Below are 19909 nucleotides of genomic sequence, written 5' to 3'. Positions count from 1 at the left end.
AGTGGTAGACCAGAGGATTGGGAATTTTTTTTTTAGGAACCAGCAGCGGATGACTAAAAAGCTAATAAAGAGGGAGAAAATTGATTATGAAAGTAAATTGGCAAGAAATATAAAAACAAATAGGTATATAAAAAGAGAGTAGCTAAAGTGAGTGTAGGACCCTTGGAGGAGTCGACTAGAGAATTAATAACGGGGAATAGGGAAATGGCAAATAATTTAAACCAATATTTTACATCGGTCTTCATGGTGGAGGACACTATAAACGTCCCACAGATATCAGATAAGCAAGGAGCTAATGGGAGGAAAGATCTTGTAACAGTCTCTATCACGGGGGACTAAAGGCAGACAAGTTGCCAGGACCTGATGGCCTACATCCAAGGGTTTTAAAGGAAGTGGCTGCAGAGATAGTGGAGGCATTGGTCGAAATATTCCAGAACTCACTGGATTGGAAAACCGCTAATGTGATGCCCCTGTCCAAGAAGGGAGGGAGACAAAAAGCAGGAAAATATAGTCTAGTCAGCATAACAGCGGTCATTAGGAAAATGCTGGAGTCCATTATTAAGGAAGAAATAGCAGGACATTTAGAAAAGCTTAACATAATCAATCAGAGTCAACATGGTTTTGTAAAAGGGAAATCATGTTTGACAAATTTGCTAGATTTCTTTGAGGATATAACAAGCAGAGTTGATAAAGGGGAACCGGTAGATGTAGTATATTTGTATTTCCAGAAGGCATTCGATAAGGTGCCACATAAAATATTATTGCACAAGATAGGAGCTCACGGTATTGGGGGTAATGTATTAGCATGGATTGAGGATTGGTTAACTCACAGAAGACAGAGAGTCGGGATTAATGGGTCTTTTTCAGGTTGGAAAGACACAACTAGTGGAGTGCAACAAGGATCAGTCCTAGGGCCTCAATTATTTACTATCTATATTAATGACTTGGAGGAGGGGGCAGAGTGTAATATATCCAGATTTACTGACAATACAAAAATAGTGGGAGGGCATGTTGTGATGAGAACATAAGGAATTTGCAAGGGGATATAGATAGGTTGAGTGAGTGGGCAAAAACTTGGCAGATGGAGTTTAGTGTAGGAAAGTGTGAGGTCATGCACTTTGGTCGGAAGAATCAAAAGGCTGACTATGATTTAAATGGAGAGAGACTCCAAAAAAGTGCAGCACAGAGGGATCTGGGTGTTCTTGTGCATGAAACACAAAAAGTTAGCAGGCAGGTGCAGCAAGTAATTAAGGCGTCAAATGGAATTTTGGCCTTTATTGCTAGGGGGTTAGAGTTTAAAAATAGGGCAGTCTTGTTACAACTGTACAGGGTGTTGGTGAGGCCACACCTGGAGTACTGTGTACAGTTTTGGTCACCATATTTAAGAAAGGATATACTGGCATTGGAGGCAATTCAAAAGAGATTCACTAGGCTGATTCCTGGGATGACACATTTAAAACTGAGATGTGAAGGAATTTCTTCTCTCAGAGGGTAGAGAATGTCTGGAATTCTCTACCCTAGAGAGCTGTGGAGGCTAGATCACAAAGTATTTAAAGGAGGTAGATAGATGTTTGAAACATTGGGGAGTTGAGGGCTATGAGGAGCTGGCACAAGAAAGGAGCTGAGGTCTGGGGCAGATCAGCCATGATCTCATTGAATGGCAGGACATTCTGCTCCTATTTCTTATGTTCTTATAAATGGTATGTTGGCCTTTATTGCAAGAGGATTTGTGTTCAGGAGAAAAGTCGTCTTGCTGCAACTGTATAGAGCTTTGGTGAGACCGCAGCTGGAGTATTGTGTATAGTTTTGGTCTCCTTACCTAAGGAAGAATATACTTGCCATAGAGGGAGTGCAATGAAGGTTCACCAGACTGATCTCTGGATGTCGGGATTGTCCTATGAGGAGAGATTGAGGAGATCGGATTTATATTCTCTAGAGTTTAGAAGAATGAGAGGTGATCTTATTGAGGCATACAAAATTCTTACTGGGTGCAACAGCGTAGATGCAGGAAGGATGTTTCTATTGGCTTGGGTGGGTGGGGGTGGGGTTGTCTAGAACCAGGGAGCGCACACAGTCTCAAAATATAGAGGTAGATCATTTAGGACTGAGATGAGGAGTCGTCTTTGGAATTCTCTACCCCAGTGGGCTATGGAGGCTGACTTATGGAGTCATTTATTTCTTTTTATATATTTAAATAGAGAGCAACAAATTTCTAGATATTAAAGATATCAAGTGATATGGGGATAGTGTGGGAAGATGGCATTGAGCTAGATCAGCCATGATCTAGTTGAATGGCAGAGCAGTGTCGAGGGGCCAAATGGCCTACTCGTGCTCCTATTACCTATGTTTCTATGACCTATGGTCAATTTAAGGGACGCATCTATTTGGTGGGCAGTGCTTGGTACATGTGGAGCGTGCAGAGAACTGGCATGCATGATACATGTGCAGCTACCAACAATTAGTGGTGCCAACAACGGGATGCGGGTGTTGGCGGAAGGGGAGCCTAACAACAGTTACCCTGGCTGGAGAGATTGTTTCTGGGATGGGATGGGATTGATGGAAGGGATGGGGATGGCAAGAGTGGGATGGGATTGGTTAAGTGTGGCAAAATGGCATGAACAATTAGTTGATACAACTTATTAAAAAGCCATTCTTTGTACTAAAAATGAAGATTCACTAGATTTGAATGAAAAAGTTTTAGAAAAGCCTGTAAGTGAATTTAAAAAATACATCAGTGTTGATTCGGCGAAGATGATAACAGTCTGTACCCTCCAGAGTTTCTACACAGTCTAATTCCAAAGAGCATACCACTGCACAAACTTAAACTCAAAGGAGCAGTATGCTGCTATGGAACATGATTGATACTTAAGAAGCTGTTTCCTCCGATGAGAGATGCTTAAATTATAACAAGCAGGCCTCAAGGAAACAGTGCTTATTCTCTCGAATAACACTGGGCCCATCAGATGTATCCCTGCCTTCTCAACACAGGAGAAAACAATTCCCAATTAGACTTTATACTTTACAACTATAAACAAGGCAAATGGCCAGACTCTTGACAAAATCTATATTAATATTCCTACACCTGTTTTTACACATGGACAGCTTTATGTAGTGTTTTGCAAAGTGAAATGTTATGATCAGGTGAGGAGGGGGTCGAAAGGTTCCCTTCTTGTACCTCTCCTTGTCCGGAATAGGATTTATTTCTTTTAAACAGTAGATATGCTTAGCAATTCAGTGAGTGTTTAACCCTTTATGTGAAAAGGTTTATATACCTTGGGCAGCTTATCGCAGATGATGGGAGACCTGACTGTGAGATCCAAAGATGAACTGAGATAACCAAGACCAGCTTTGTCAGAATGAAGGGCTTGTTATCAAAAAACTGACCCTGAATCTTAGGAAAAGAATGCGGAGGTACTTCATTTTGTCATCTATGTTTTATGCCTCGGAGATATGGACAACAAATAGAGAGACTATTGATATGCTGAGTGCATTCAAAATGTTCTGCATATCTTACACAGACAGAAAGACTAATAAGGAAGTGCTGGAAATGGCTGGAGAAAAGAGGAAATTAGTACATATCAAACAGAGAAAGAGACAATACTTTGGTCACATCATTTGAGCAGAAGGTAGACAGAAGGAAAGATCAATGGAAAACATAGGAGACAGAAGCAGAGAGGAAAACAGATGACAGATATAATGGACTGGATGCAGTTGATCTACACAGTATGTGTAAGGACAAATGAGATGGCTTTCCATGACAGTCAACCTTCTGGGAAGAAGATGACACCAACGAACGAACCCTTTACGTGCTATGATCATAAAAAAGGACCACTTGAACAGGTTTTCTCAAGTTTAATCGATGTTACGACCGAGGTGGGAGGAGTGCACTGTCTTTTCTAATTCCACTTCTCCACAGGTCACAAGATATATTTAAATGTTTACCCCGTAACTGATAGTCAATCACAGACTCTACTCTTTAACCCAGAATAAAATACACCAACCAGGTTTCTTTAATAAACAAAAATATCAGATTATAAAACAAGATATAACCAGTAATGAAGCAAAGCATCAACACACAGATTGAAATATGAAAGTTCCCTTTTACCTTCGCCCCTCACACTCTCTCACACACACACAGGTTAAATGAAAAATAAAGAGATTTTCTCTTTAGAGCTCCATTACAAAAAAAAAACAGAAAAAGAATACTTTGGCCAAATACTTGCTAATTCTTGAAGAAAAAAGAGAGATAGAAAAACTGGCAGACTTTTCAAAGAGATAGAATAGGCCGAGCTGAGGTGACTGCTCTCCTGGCTGATTTTTAAAACTCCAACTAACTGTCCAAAGCAAAACCAAAAACAATATCTCAAGTGTCAAGCCTCCTGGCCCCTTTAAATCTTGACCTGTCACTTCTCTGTGAACATCTTCAAGTCAAAAAAACACCTGCTGGGTAATTATCTGAAGACAGGTGACTTCCAGTAAGGGCTGTTTACAAACCAAGTCCAAAATACCTTACAATGACATCTTTAAAACAAAAACACGAAGTCCAGCAACTATGGAATCCTTTTTTCAGGTTTAAAACACAAGTCCTCAAAATTTAACAAAAAATGGAAGTACTTTCATCACAAGAGGTTAGTTTATTGTACTTAAAACCAAACCCTGATCCAAGTAAAATAGTAAACTACAATCCAACTTTCACACACACAAATAGGTTGCAGAGTGAAGAAGAGAAGACTGATTGGATTAGAGTCCAGAACAAATATAAGAATATACAGTCTGTGGAGTCTGGTAATTCAGTGGTCTTCCTGCTGAACTTGTGGTCCTGAAGTTCCTGGCTGATAGAGGTGGCCACCTGTTTAAGGGTTTTCTTAGAGACAGTGATGTAGATGGTTTTCTCCCTGGGGTCTCTGTCTGAAGCAAAGCTAGACTTGGATGTTTTGTAGTCCGCTGGCAGAGAGGACAGAGAGAGAGAGACCCACTTGGGTCCTGCACTGGTCAAAAGCAGATGCTCGTCTGCTGTAGCGAAAAGAAACTGCATGTTTTCACACAGATGGAGAGACTGTCACACGATTGTCCAGTGTATTCTCTCCTCTGCATCTGAATTAGTTCAAGTCTAAGAATTTCAATCTCTCTTAGGTCCCATTGTTTCAGTGTTTGCCCTTTAAGGTTCTTCTCTATCAGTGTTAATGTTGCAATGTGGCTTTGGATGTCTTGTTCGTGGAGATGAAGCAGGTTGCTCATTCAAAATGCAGAAGCCATTGTTCTGGTGGGAGATTAACCAGACATTTGTCTCCACCTCGTTACCTTGGTATGTGAGGTATTTCAATGCAAATTGTGGTGGCCATTTTAGCTGCTTTATTTTTAAAAGTTTAATTCAAGTTCTTTGTCTCCTGGTTTATCTTTAAAGTTTAATTTAGGTTTCCAATCGATGAATTAAAAATCATCATTCAGCATAGCGTGTGCTCATGAGGGAGAAGTTTAATACTGTTAGTCTTTGGCAAGAGAATAACTAGAAATCCTATATTTAAAAAGTACTGTTGCAATAAAAATACTAATACTCTGCCAATAAGTACTATAAAACCAGCTACAGTAGAATACCCATCACAAAGGCTAGTATGTGAAGCTAGTCACAAAAAATGACTAGCTTCATAGAATCATAGAGAGTTTACAACACAGAAAGAGGTCACTTGGCCCATCGTGTCTGTGCCGGCCAAAAAACAATCCACCGATTCTAATCCCACCTTCCAGCATTTGGTCCATAACCCTGCAGATTACGGCACTTGAGGTGCAAATCCAGACTCCTTTTAAAAGAGTTGAAGGTCTCTGCCTCAACTACCCTTTCAGGCAGTGCGTTCCAGACCCCCACCACCCTCTGGGTGAAAGAACTTTTCCTCATCTCCCCTCTAATCTTGCTACCAATCACTTTAAATCTATGCCCCCTTGTCACTGACCTCTCTGCTAAGGTAAATAGGCCCTCCACTCTATCTAGGCCTCTCAAAATTTAGTACATTTCAGATCTCCCTTCAGCCTTCTCTATTCCAAGAACAACCCCAGCCTATCCAATCTTTCCTCATAGCTGCATTTTCCCAGTGCCGGCAACATCCTCGTAAATCTCCTCTGTACACTCTCTAGTGCAATTACATCCTTTCTATATTTTCTGCCCATCTGATCAGACCCTCAACATCTTTCCTGCAGCCTACAGGTATCCTCCTCTCTATCTACCACACAGCCAATCTTTGTCATCTGCAAACTTCTTGATCATGCCTCCTACATTTACGTCCAAATCGTTAATATATACCACAAAAAGCAGGGGACCCAGTACTGAACCCTCCAGTACTGGACACAGCCCTCCAGTCGCAAAAATGCCCATCAACAATTACCCTCTTTCCTGCCATTGAGCCAATTTTGTATCCACCTTGCTGCATTTCCCTGGATCCCATGGACTTTTATCTCTTTAACTAGTCTGCCATGTGGTGCCTTGTCAAAAGCCTTGCTAAAATCCACATCAACTGCACTATCCTTTGTTACTTCTTCAAAAAATTTGATCAAGTTGGTCACACAAAATCCTCCCTTAACAAATCCATGCTGACTATCCTTGATTAATCTGTGCATTTCTAAGGTGACAGTTTATCCTGTTGCTCAGACTTGATTCTAATTATTTGTCTGCTACTGAGGTTAGACTGACTGGCTTGTAATTATTCGCTCCCTTTTTAAACAAAGGTACAACGTTAGCAGTCTTCCAATTCCCCCAGCACCACACCTGTATCCAGTGAGGACTGCAAAATGCCATTTCCTCTAGTGCTTCTTTTAACAGCCTGGGGTACATTTCATCTGGCCCTGGTGATTTATCAACTTTCAAGGATGCTAATCTGATTAATAGAAACATAGAAAATAGGAGGAGTAGGCCCTTCGGGCCTGCTCTGCCATTCAAAAAAAGATCATGACTGATCGTCTAATTCAATACCCTGTTCCCGCTTTCTCTCCATATCCCTTGATCCCTTAATACTTCCTCTCTTCCTGTTTATCATATCCAATACTTCACACCCCTCCTCCTTAACTACAATATCTGCATTGTCCCCCTCTTTTGTGAAGACAGATGCAAAATATTCATTACAAACAATGAGCCTGTAGGCTCCTTAGCATCCATGGGGCTCTCGATTTGGCAGCCTCACCCTTTTTCTTTGTGGGAAAAGGTTTAGTCTGAACCCCTTGAATCTCCTCTTTGAATGCCTCCCACTGCTGTTTCCAGTCCACTTTCGCTAAATTACTCCTCAGTTTAGTAAAATTGGTCTTGTCCCAATTAAGAACTCTAACTCCTGTTCTATCGCTGTCCTTCTCCATAATTAAGTTAAACTGACTGAATTATGATCACTATCACCAAAATGCTCTTCCACTGCCACTCCTTCCACCTGCCCATCTTCATTTCCTAAAACGAAGTCAAAAACTGCACCCATTCTTGTTCGACTTGCTACACACTGCCAAAAAAGTTCTCCTGAATGCACCTCAAGAATTCTGTTCTCTCAATTCCTTTCACACTAAAACTATCCCAGTTAACATTGGGTTCGTTAAAATCCCCTACTATTACTACCCTATTGTTCTTGCACTTCTCAGAGATTTGCTCTTCTATCTCCCTGGCTGTTTGGGGGTCTATAGTACACTCCCAGCAGTGTAACCATCTCCTTTTTTGTTCATTAGCTCGATCCATATGGCCTCATTTGATAAACCTTCCAACAGATCACCCCAACTCACAGCTGTAATTGTTTCTTTGACCAAAATTGCCACTCCCCTTCCTTTCATATCCCCCTCCGCATCACATTTGTAAAACCTGTAACCAGGAATGTTGAGCTGCCATTCCTGTCCCAACTTAAACCATGTCTCTGTAGTAGCTATGATATCATACTGCCACATGTCTATCTGTACCCTCAGCTCATCTGCTTTATTTGCTATACTCCTTGCATTGAAATAGATACGCTTGAACGCTGCCAAACTTTTTTTTTAAACTTTCTAACTTGGTTTCCTCTGTCTTCCAGACTCATCCATTAATTTTTTGCCTTCCATTTTCATTTCTGATTTTGTCCCAACTGAGTCTACCCTCAGGTCTCCAGTCCCGTGCCAAACTAGTTTAAACCCTCCCCAACAGCACTAGCAAAATGTCGTGCAAGCAACTTAGTCCCGGCTCTGTTCAAGTGCAACACGTCTGACCTGTACAGGTCCCATCTCCCCCAGAGCCGGTCCCAATGTCCCACAAATCTAAAACCCTCCCTCCTGCACTATCTTTCCAGCCACGCATTCATTGGTCATATCCTTCCATTCCTGTACTTACTTGCATGTTGCACTAGGAGTAATCCGAAGATTACTACTTTTGAGGTCCTGCTTGCTAATTTGTTATCTAGCTCCCTAAATTCTGACTGCAGGACCACATCCCTCTTTCTACCTATGTCGTTGGTTCCAATGTGGACCACGACTGCTGGCTGTTCACCCTCCCCCTTCAGGATGCTCTGCAACCTCTCAGTGACATCCTTGACCCTGGCACCAGGGAGGCACCATCCTGGATTCATGTCTGCAGCCACAGAAACTCTTGTTTGTTCAAAAACAAGAAATGCTGGATTCACTCAGCAGGTCTGGCAGCATCTGTGGAAAGAGAAGCAGAGTTAACGTTTCGGGTCAGTGACCCTTCTTCGGACCCTGTTCCGAAGAAGGGTCACTGACCCGAAACGTTAACTCTGCTTCTCTTTCCACAGATGCTGCCAGACCTGCTGAGTGAATCCAGCATTTCTTGTTTTTGTTTCAGATTTCCAGCATCCGCAGTATTTTGCTTTTACTCTTGTTTGTTCTCCTGACTATCGAATCACCTATCACAATGGCTCTTCCAGTCTTCCCTGTACCCCACTGTGTAGCTGAGCCACCTGTGGTGCCATGGACTTGGCTCTGGCTGCACTCCCCAGATGATCCATCACTCTTATCAGTATTCAGAACAGGGGTCTCCTGCACTACCTGATTATTTCTTTTTGATTGCCTGCCAGTCACCCATTCCCCCTCTCCCTGCATACTCATAAGCTGTAGGGTGACCACCTCCATAAATGCGCAATGCATGTAGCTCTCATGCTCACAAATGCACTGCAGTGTCGCCATCTGCCGCTCAAGTTCCAAAGTCTGGAGCTCAAGCTGCTGCAATTGACGATACTTCCTGCACAAATGGTTAGCCAGGATACGGGAAGCAACCTGGAACTCCCACATAGCACAGGAGATGCAATCTTGAGGCTGAAGCAACCCTGCCATTCCTTTCATTATTGTTGGACCCTTGTTACTGCTAAAAAAAAATTTTTACCAATACTAAAACGCCTTAGAACTAATAATAAAACCTTACCAGTACTGATAAATCCTACTACTAATCAATACAGTTCACTAGTTAAAATAAACCTTACTCAAAAAAAAACTCACCAGCTATTCACTTGTTCATTATTACTTAATTTTTTTTCTCATTTTTAGTCTGCCAGTTGTTGAGTTGCAACCCCTAAGCTGCAGTACTCACCAGCCAATCATCTACCTGTTTCCTCGTGACGTCACACCTTTTTTTCTCTTTCCCAATGCAGGCTCCGACTGGTTACAGGCGATGGCGAGCCCCGCTAGTCTCACTAATTCGCGCTGCTCCGCCGGAGCTCTCCCCTGCCTTCTCCCTGCTGTTTACAGTCACGCTAGTCTCACTGATTCGCACTGCTCCGCCGGAGCTCTCCCCTGCCTTCTCCCTGCTGTTTACAGTCACGCTAGTCTCACTGATTCACGCTGCTCCGCCGGAGCTCTCCCCTGCCTTCTCCCTGCTGTTTACAGTCACGCTAGTCTCGCTGATTCGCGCTGCTCCGCCGGAGCTCTCCCCTGCCTTCTCCCTGCTGTTTACAGTCACGCTGGCCTCGCTGATTCGCGCTGCTCCAACGGAGCTCTCCCCTGCCTTCTCCCTGCTGTTTACAGTCACGCTGGCCTCGCTGATTCGCGCTGCTCCGCCGGAGCTCTCCCCTGCCTTCTCCCTGCTGTTTACAGTCACGCTGGCCTCGCTGATTCACGCTGCTCCGCCGGAGTTCTCCCCTGCCTTCTCCCTGCTGTTTACAGTCACGCTAGTCTCGCTGATTCACGCTGCTCCGCCGGAGTTCTCCCCTGCCTTCTCCCTGCTGTTTACAGTCACGCTGGCCTCGCTGATTCGCGCTTCTCCGCCGGAGCTCTCCCCTGCCTTCTCCCTGCTGTTTACAGTCACGCTGGCCTCGCTGATTCGCGCTGCTCCAACGGCGCTCCCGCCTTCCTTCTCCTTAGTTTATAGCCCTGCTAGTTTTGCTGATTGGTGCTCTCATACTCTGTTACATAAGGATGGGAACTTGAGTATGTATTTATCCAGCTCTAATTTTCTCAATGTTGTATTTGCCCTTAAAAATACTATGGACTTTAGGGTGTTTCATTGTAGTACTTAACTCCAACACATCAAAACTAGCATAAGATTCAGTCTGACTGTACAACCAGTTCAACTGACCACTCCAGCTTCTCGAACTCGCTCTGTCTCTTCTTTAGATATAACACTATCTTTCTGTGATGACCTGGGATGATTAACTGGGAGAGGAATAACACTAGCGAAACAGGATTGTTGATTTAAAGCTATTCCAGGCCTACTCTGCTTAATATGTAAACGGAGATATTTCAAAGCCCCACAAGTCTGACTGCCAATTTTAAATTCTACTCGAAAGGCCTGCTCGGGTCTGCAAAAAAAAATCCCGACCGGAGTCCGACAGAAGCACATCCGACTCTGGCCCGACCCAGCCAGAGTCCTTCCATTTTTTCCTGCACCCTTCCATTTTTACCCGCACACAACCCGACCATCTGTTAACTTACCTTCCATTTTTCACTTTGTTGCTGAACTGCACAAGCTTAAAATAACAAAACCACCTCTCTCGTCCAAAAATTAAATTAACAGTGGAGCCACTTACCTGTGATAGAGCATGTCCAACCCGGCCCAAGCCAAGGCCGAATGCCGGACCCGGAAGTGCAACCTGACCCGAACCCGACACGTCGTCGGGTCCCACCGGGTTCGGGTTGAGTAGCCGGCCTTTACTCTAATCTTTTCTCAAATTCTGCAGTATCACCCCATGAGAAATCAGTTTCAATTCAATTGCAGTTTATTGTCTATACTGTTACAGTCAAGTCATAGTCAGAGAGTCGTACAGCATAGAAACAGGCCCTTAAGTGAAGAGGGGTCGAAGGGCTTCCTTGTTTCCCCTCTCCTTGTTTGACCACAACAGGTTTAATTCTTTCTTGAAGCGAATGTACTGGCCAATTCAGGAGGTGTTTGATTACTTACTTGCTTTGACCTTAACAAGAACCAATTGGACAGGTTTTCTTCAGTTAACAAAGAAAACTGTTAACTTTATTGTACCTAAACTGAATAAAATAATAAAGAACGTGCCAAAGTTGTCCCATACATACGCACGCACACTAGAGGTTTACACACACAAATAGGTTACAGAGTGGGGAAAGGAAGATTAGTTGAGTTAGAGTTGATAAAACAAAAGGGTATACTGTCTGTGAGGTTTGGTGATTTGGCTGGCTTCTAGCTGAATTCAGTGGTCCAGAGGCTTTTATTTTGAAGAGGTAGATGACAGTCCCTTGGAGACAGCGATGCGGATGATTTCTTCCAACAGGGTTTCCAATAGTAGCTGCAGTATGCAAATGTGGTCAGTCAACAAGCAGGATTTGAGAAAAAAAAATCTTAAAACCACAGGACAGTCACTCAGTGATTCAAACATAGCAGCGAGCAGGTATTTCTCTGCTTGCTGAAAAATCTTTAAACTTCCTGGGTCTTGGTTCTTGCTGGGAAACGCACAGACATTTCATCTTCCTCCTCACAGTCCTTTGCAATGTAGGTTACAGTGTAGCATACTATATTAACTTAAGCTGCCAGCAGTCATCCTTTTTTAAAATGTCTTTTAAACTTCTTCCAAAAAAAATTCAGATCTCCAGTCAGTGGATCGAAGAAAATCATCATTCAAAAAAACACAATGGCATAACAATATAAAAATTCATTTTGAGTACATTACTCATTCATTAAAATTACCTATGAATAATAGAAAGAAAATTACCTTATCACAAAAAGTCTAACTTGAATAAAAATGTTAAAAATTAATTCAAGTGCTTTAAAATAATCAATGTGTCCCATGAGTGTGTATCCTCATCAAGCTTGTGTTAAAAGTTCCTCTAGAGAAAGGCATGAACGACTTCACGAACTGATTTGGCCTGCATCTAAGGGATTGTAGCCTTTTTCCTGAATGCATCCAGCAGTAATACGGTGACAAGGGGGTGATTCTCACTGTTCATAACATTCTTTACTTTCTTCAAAATTCTTCGAGAGCAGACTTTGTCAAGAAATCACCCTTCCTACCTGATTCAACAATCTTCGTACTCTTAAAGAATCTCCATTCCCCAGACAGCAGTACCAGAAGAGACATCCAAAAAGGATAGCGCTCTCAAATACAGCCATATAGAAGCGTTTCATAATCGTGGGATCTACTCGAAAGGATTTTAACTCTAATATAATCGTGCATGTCCCCTGGCCATCACATCACTATACTGTTCCCTCCAATTCAACTTATCATCTACTTTAATATCTAAATACTTATAGCTGGTGAATATTTCAATGTCAACATCATGAATCTTTACAGGAACAATATTAGCTGACTTCCTAAAGTCTATAACTAGTTCTTTTGTCTGGTTTCCATTCAATTTAAGGGAATTGCCATCACACCATTTTACAAACCCCTCCACCAAGTTCCTATAATTTACTTCATTATCCATGATCAGGCCCACAAGTACTGTGTCATCAGTATACTTCAGAATCGTTATGTCCTCGTGTTCTGATCGACAATCATTCGTGTAGAGGATGAAAAGCAAGGGTGAGAGTACACAGCCCTGAGGAGATCCAGTATTCATTTATATAGACTGAGTAAATCCTGGAGACTAACATCCGTTGGGTCCTGTTGTGAAGAAAGTCACTAATCCAAAGTAGGAGAGTAGTATTAACATCAAGGTTTTTCAGTTTGTCAATAAGTTTGAATGGTTGTATAGTTTTAAAAGCTGAAGAGAAATCAACAAAGGTGGCACGTGCTGTTGGGTCAAAAGAACCAAGGTTAGAACAGCATCGTCCACTGACCTAAAGTTGATAACTGATCAATATGTGGAACAAGAGGATCTAAAAGACGCTGTGACACAATATGCTCAAAGCACTTCATGACTATTGATGCAAGAGCAACTGGTCAATAATCATTCAGCTCCACAGGCCGCAATTTCTTGGCAACCGGAATGATGATGGCTGATTTCCAACAGCAAAGAACAATATGCGTATCAAATGATTTCTGAAAGACCAACATGCATCATGAAGACGCCTAGAAGTTTTCCTTCGTGATACCATTAAATCATTGTAGGATCCACTTTTAGTTGAAGAAAACCTATTTTCATCCAAACAGATCTCACCGAAAAATGGCACACCCTGGAAGCATCATTCAGACTATAGACAGAATTGTTCAGATTCCATATTTTCCCTTCTGCATCTGCTGCCTCTTTGGGAAGTTTCAGAAACATTTCTCTGAAAAGTATTGCACAGCTTTTTATTTCGACTGACCTACACTCCCAAGAATATGTGGTCAAAAGAGCTAAAAAGATTTTTAAGAATACTTTTCCAGATGTGGGAGAATACACTAACATCTGTATTACCCAGTCGCTCTTCAAAACCCCTCGCAACTAGCCTTGCTTTAGCCTTAAGTCCCATCTATAAGAATTTTTTAAGTACAAATTCACCTGTGTGACAAAGCTGGTACCTCAGAATAAACTCCAAACTCTCTCCAACTAGCTAATTCCCTTTGTTTTGCTTTTCTTATTAGTTTATCCTCAAGTTTACTGGCAGCCACCAAAACTGCACGGTCACGAGGATTTCCGCTTCTAGTTCTGATCTGAGACTGTTCTGTGTTCTTTATTTCATCCTTTAATCGATTCAAGCTATGGCCTCTACTTGCATTTTTGTGTCCGTCAAGACTACTACTGCACAATCACCCTCTTGCACTATTGGAGGATTTTCTCCCTCTGGTAGATGATTGTTTTCTGTCACTTACTGCACTTTCTTACTCTCCACTCTTTTACCCCATTTCTGCTAGTCCATGGGCCTCACTCCTTGGCCATAATCCTGAACACTCAACTAATATTTAAACTTGCCACTAGCTTTCCTGCGCGCCCCACAATTGTCCATCCCTCCAATCACTGGACCCTCTCTGGAATATATATCATCTGATTACCCACTCTGGGCAATTGGCCTCTGGATGTGATAGCTCTGTCCTGTGTGTCATGATCATTCATATTACCACTAACCAGCCCTTACTGCATTCTGTTCCTCAGGACCCTCATCACAAAACACATGAGCACTTGAGGTACAAGGTGCCTCATTTACTTCTATCAGCTACTCAGAGTCTGAGGTTTTGTAATTAGTTCTGATTAATCATGAAAAATGTTTGTGTTTCACAAATACTGTCTTGATGTCTCAACCTACTACCTTACCAGGGCCTTTCAATTCCCTATAGCCCTCTTTTTTTATAGTACGCCAATTCTCCTGAATTAAACTCAGTCTTGGACGATCTTATACGATGCCTCAGCGCTCTCAAAATTTCCTCCAGCACTTAATGAAAACCTGTTTCCCTGCATGTAAAGCATTTAAAATGCTCAGAAAAGAATGGTACTACCTTCTATAGCAGGAGAACCGAATAGAAGGCAATTTGGGATTCTGCCCATGGACTAATTGATAGGGACTATATCCTTCAACCATCTGGAGTGAATTCTTTGCATGAATCACCCATGCCAGGGAGGCTGTCAACTTGCATCCTGGTTGATCAGCTAAAATTTTACGCTGAAAGAATTTTCAGCTGCAGTTTTCATAAACGCAATGTTCATATTTTCACACGTCTCTCAATTAGTCATTGGCAAATACCCCTCAATTATCAGTCAGAACTAAATCTGGTCACCAGGTCTACAATATGTAGAATGAAAATATTTCAGTATTTGTTTCATACTGTACAATAATATCCTGACTGGATAAACTGCAGATCTACTGACTTTGCAAAAATAATTGCCTTATCCATGTTAAGTTTCATTTTTGCCTTTTTCATAGAAGGTTTACTCAACAGTAAAGGTATCTCACTCAAGACTACATCAGTACTTAAAAAATAGCTTACTGCAGCTATTTTACATGGAATTGCAACTGTCTTCAGTGACGTTAATGTGTTGTCATCACCAAATCTAAAGCAAGGAGTACTTTTATATTCTTTAACCTAGTGCCGACCCTCACAACTTAGTGAATCAAGACAACACTTTAAAAATCTGGCCCACATACTGTTGAAGTACAAGCACTATATGGCACTGCACAGTTAAAGGAATCTGCAAATAATTCATCACAGGACTAAAAACTCCTTGTGATCAGTATAATTTGTTTGGATTCACCATTATCTTCACCCTTCTTCTCAGAACTCTTTTTGTCATGTCATTTCAATGACCCTACCTCTTCCCTTTGGATAGTTCACTACATAATGATACTTTGAATCCCACTTGAAGCATGCATTAACTGTTCCTTGGGCATTCCTGTGATCCAGTCACCCATTATTTTTATTCCAATTTTGTCTTCTACTGTAATGGCTAGATTTGCTAAAAGGTGCTTTTATCCTCACTCTGCCTATCTTTAATCCTTCCATTGTACTGATGCCTGTGTCCAGTATTTGGACTATTTCATAATATTTGAATCCTCTGTGCTCTGCGTCACCGCGCAATGTCCCATTTGTTCCTTGAAGGTTGAAGGAAATAACTTTCTCCAGGATTTTTTTTTCAAGGCAGCTGACATCTGATCCAACTGGGTCTCGCTCTTCAAGAACAGACACCAGTTAAAACCAGTAACCTGTCCATACAAGACACCTTAGCACAATCCAGGAATTTAAACACTAGTATTGAGCCAGGGATCCCCAAATAGACTTTTGTCAATCTTTTATACAATCTGTTAAAGTCCATAATATAGTCTTCCATGGAATGACCATCTGTTTTCCAAAATCTATCAAGTTCTGATCGTGTCTCTGAGGCATTTAACAGATCATCTTCCTTGTAGATTTCATCCAAGAACTCTAATAGAAGGTCCAAACCTTCATCACTATCCAACTTTACATAGAAATACTTTACTTCTGATTTTACTTCTTGTAGAAAGCAGTAACGCCAAGGCCATACCTTATTATCTTTTGGTTGGGACATAACCCATGTCCACGTATCTACTTCATTCTTCCACTGGCCATATGGTTCAGACTCTGAGATCATCAGAGTAATTGTACCCAGCCAATTTACACTTGCTTTCTCCCATTTTCCGCACTGGCTATTAGGATTTGTTTTCTGTCTGAATTTTCTTTTCCTTTGATTCCAACTTCCACTTTCAGGCATCCATTCTCTGCTATCATATTATATTCCAGAAAGCCAATTGGTGAAGGATAGAACTGGACCCAATCTTTACACACTTTTAGAAGCATCTATTTAACAGTTACAAACATGCACCTCCTCATCCAACCCCCATAGTTTCAGTCTGTTTCAAATGAGCACAAGTCAATCCCCAGTTAATGTCCATCATGTGCCTACAATTAAACAAAATACACAATGTACAAATCCCCTCCCCTTTATCCACCAGTACCTATTACCCACACCCCCTCCCCCAGTACCCCTCCCTCCACACCCCTTCCCCATCCACCCCCCCCCCCCCCCCAAGTGTTTACCTGTCCACTGGGCAGCTCCAATCGCCGAAACAACCTGTAGGAATACAGCCAGCAACTGCAGCCCCGGGACTACCCTACCCCGAGATCCCGGGCCCGGGCCCGGGCCCCGGCTCTCCCGCTGTCCGCCGCCCCGCTCCATCGCAGCTCCACTCTTTGGTAAACAACCTCGTTCCTGCAGCAACTCAGCTCTCAGCTCCCACCAGGCCCTAGAGCCCGCCAAGTTCCATCTAGTCGAGACACCAGCGCCCTGAGCCAATCCAGGTCTGGAGTTCCTCAGCCAGTCTGGAAATCTCAACCAATCCAGACCCAGAGTACCTCAAATGATCCATATGGCAGAGATTCATCAGCAGTGGTCTGATATTGCTCTTGCCCTTCTTCCTTAGGCTCCTGTGGCTGGGCTGGTGGCAGTTCTTGGGTGCCCACAAGCAGAAAATCAGAAGGGGAGGGTTAGAAACCATAGGAATGTTATGGCACAGAAAGAGGTCATTCAACCCATCATGTCTGCACCGGCTGAAAAAACTAGCCGCCCATTCTAATCCCACCTTCCAGCACCTGGTCTGTAGCCTTGCAGGTTACAGCACTTCAGATACAGGTCCAGGTACCTTTTAAATGAGTTAAGGGTTTCTGCCTCCACCACTGATCCGGGCAGTGAATTCCAGATACCCACCACCCTCTGCATGAAAAAGTGTTTCCTCATGTCCCCTCCACTTCTACCAATCATCTTAAATCGACCTCTCCGCTAAATGAAACAGGTCCTTCCTGTCTACTTTATTAAGTCCCCTCATAATTTTGTATACCTCAATTAAGTCACCCCTCAGCCTCTTCTGTTCCAAGTAAAACAACCCTATCCTATCCAATCTTTCGTCATAGTTGCAATTTTCAAGCCTTGGCACATTCTTGTAAATCTCCTCTGTACTCTTTCCAGAGCAATTATCTCCTTCCTGTAATGTGGTGACCAGAACTGTACACAATACTCCAGCTGTGGCCTAACCAGTGCTTTTTTGGTGAGGAAAGTGGGGTGGGGTGGAAAGCAAGTGTTCCATGGTCATACCATTAGCAGCTTGCACTTAGAAACATAGAATCTAGGAGCAGGAGTAGGCCATTTGGCCCTTCGAGCCTGCTGCGCCATTTATTATGATCATGGCTGATCATTCACCTCAGTAGCCTGTTCCCGCTTTCCCCCCATATCCTTTGATCCCTTTCACCCCAAGAGCTATATCTAACTCCTTCTTAAAAACATACAATGTTTTGGCCTCAACTGCTTTGTGGTAGCGAATTCCACAGGCTCACCACTCTCTGGGTGAAGAAATTTCTCCTCATTTCAGTCCTGAAAGGTTTACCCTGTATCCTTAGACCATGACCCCTGGTTCTGGACTCCACCATCATTGGGACCATACTTCCTGCATCTACCCTGTCAAGTCCTGTTAGAATTTTATAGATTTCTATGAGATCCCCCCTCACTCTTCTGAACTCCAGCGAATATAATCCTAACCGACTCAATCTCTCCTCATACGTCAGTCCCGCCATCCCAGGAATCAGTCTGGTGAACCTTCACTGCACTCCCTCGATAGCAAGAACATCCTTCCTCAGAGAAGGAGACCAAAACTGCACATAATATTCCAGGTGTGGCCTCACCAAGGCCCTGTATAATTGCAGCAAGACATCCCTGCTCCTGTAGTCGAATCCTCTCGCTATGAAGGCCAACATACCATTTGCCTTTTTTACCGCCTGTTGCACCTGCATGCTTACCTTCAGTGACTGGTGTACGAGAACACCCAGGTCTCGGTGCATATTCCCCTCTCTCAGTTTATAGCCGTTCAGATAATAATCTGCCTTCCTGTTTTTGCTACCAAAGTGGATAACCTCACATTTATCCACATTATACTGCATCTGCTATGCATTTGCCCACTCACTCAACTTGTCCAAATCACCCTGAAGCCTCTCTGCATCCTCCTCACAACTCACCCTCCCACCCAGTTTTGTGTCATCTGCAAATTTGGAGATATTACATTTAGTTCCCTCATCTAAATCATTAATGTATATTGTGAATATCTGGGGTCCTAGCACCGATCCCTGCAGTACCCCACTAGTCACTGCCTGCCATTTGCAAAAAGACCCGTTTATTCTTACTCTTTGTCTCTTGTCTACCAATCAATTTTCTATCCATCGCAATACACTACCCCCAATCCCATGCACTTTAATTTTACCCGATAATCTCTTATATGGGACTTTGTCGAAAGCCTTCTGAAAGTCCAAATAAATCACATCCACTGGCTCCCCCTCATCAACTTCACTAGTTTCATCCTCGAAGAATTCTAGTAGATTTGTCAAGCATGATTTCCCTTTCGTAAATCCATGCTGACTCTGTCCGATTCTACCACTGTTCTCCCAGTGCTCTGCTATAAAATGTTTGATAATGGACTCTAGAATTTTCCCCACTACCGATGTCAGGCTGACTGGTCTATAATTCCCTGTTTTCTCTCTACCTCCCTTTTTAAATAGTGGGGTTACATTAGCTACCCTCCAATCTGTAGGAACTGTTCCAGAGTCTATAGAATCTTGGAAGATGACCACCAATGCATCCACAATTTCTAGGGCCACTTCCTTAAGTACTCTGGGATGTAGATTATCAGGCCCTAGGGATTTATCGGCCTTCAATCCCATCAATTTCCCCAACACCATTTCTCTACTAATACTGATTTCCTTCAGTTCCTCTCTCTCACTAAACCTTGTGTTCCCCAACATTTCTGGTATGATATTTGTGTCCTCCTCTTGTGAAGACAAAACTAAAGTATGCATTTAGTTGGTCAGCCATTTCTTTGTTCCCCATAATAAATTCCCCTGTTTCTAACTGTAAGGGACCTACATTTGTCTTCACCAATCTTTTTCTCTTCACATACCTTTAGAAACTTTTACAGTCAGTTTTTATGTTCCCCGCAAGCTTACTCTCGTACTCTATTTTCCCCTTCTTAATCAATCCATTGGTCCTCCTTTGCTGAATTCTAAACTGCTCCCAATCCTCAGCTCTGTTGTTTTTTCTGGCAAATTTGTATGCCTCTTCCTTGGATCTAATGCTATCTCTAATTTCCCTTGTAAGC

General features: G+C 42.6%; 1 protein-coding gene across 3 annotated transcripts in view; it reads right to left on the bottom strand.

The window, feature by feature from the left end:
- The window catches only part of pik3ip1 (phosphoinositide-3-kinase interacting protein 1), a 109116-nt gene that overhangs the window by 71842 nt on the left and 17365 nt on the right, over positions 1 to 19909 (bottom strand). The window contains exon 1 of one of the 3 annotated variants that reach the window (XM_068055632.1): positions 16812 to 17106. The exons of the other annotated variants lie outside the window; for them this stretch is intronic. Coding sequence (XP_067911733.1) covers positions 16812 to 16950 — 139 coding nt within the window. The 5' untranslated portion in view covers positions 16951 to 17106. Of the gene's footprint in view, positions 1 to 16811; positions 17107 to 19909 lie in introns of those variants that run through there. 3 annotated transcript variants of the gene reach the window in all.

Source organism: Heterodontus francisci, chromosome 23 (assembly GCF_036365525.1).
Source record: "Heterodontus francisci isolate sHetFra1 chromosome 23, sHetFra1.hap1, whole genome shotgun sequence".
In the NCBI taxonomy this organism is placed as follows: Eukaryota; Metazoa; Chordata; class Chondrichthyes; order Heterodontiformes; family Heterodontidae; genus Heterodontus; species Heterodontus francisci.
Note: the sequence above shows the minus strand (reverse complement) of the source record. Positions and strands in the feature narration are given on the sequence as shown.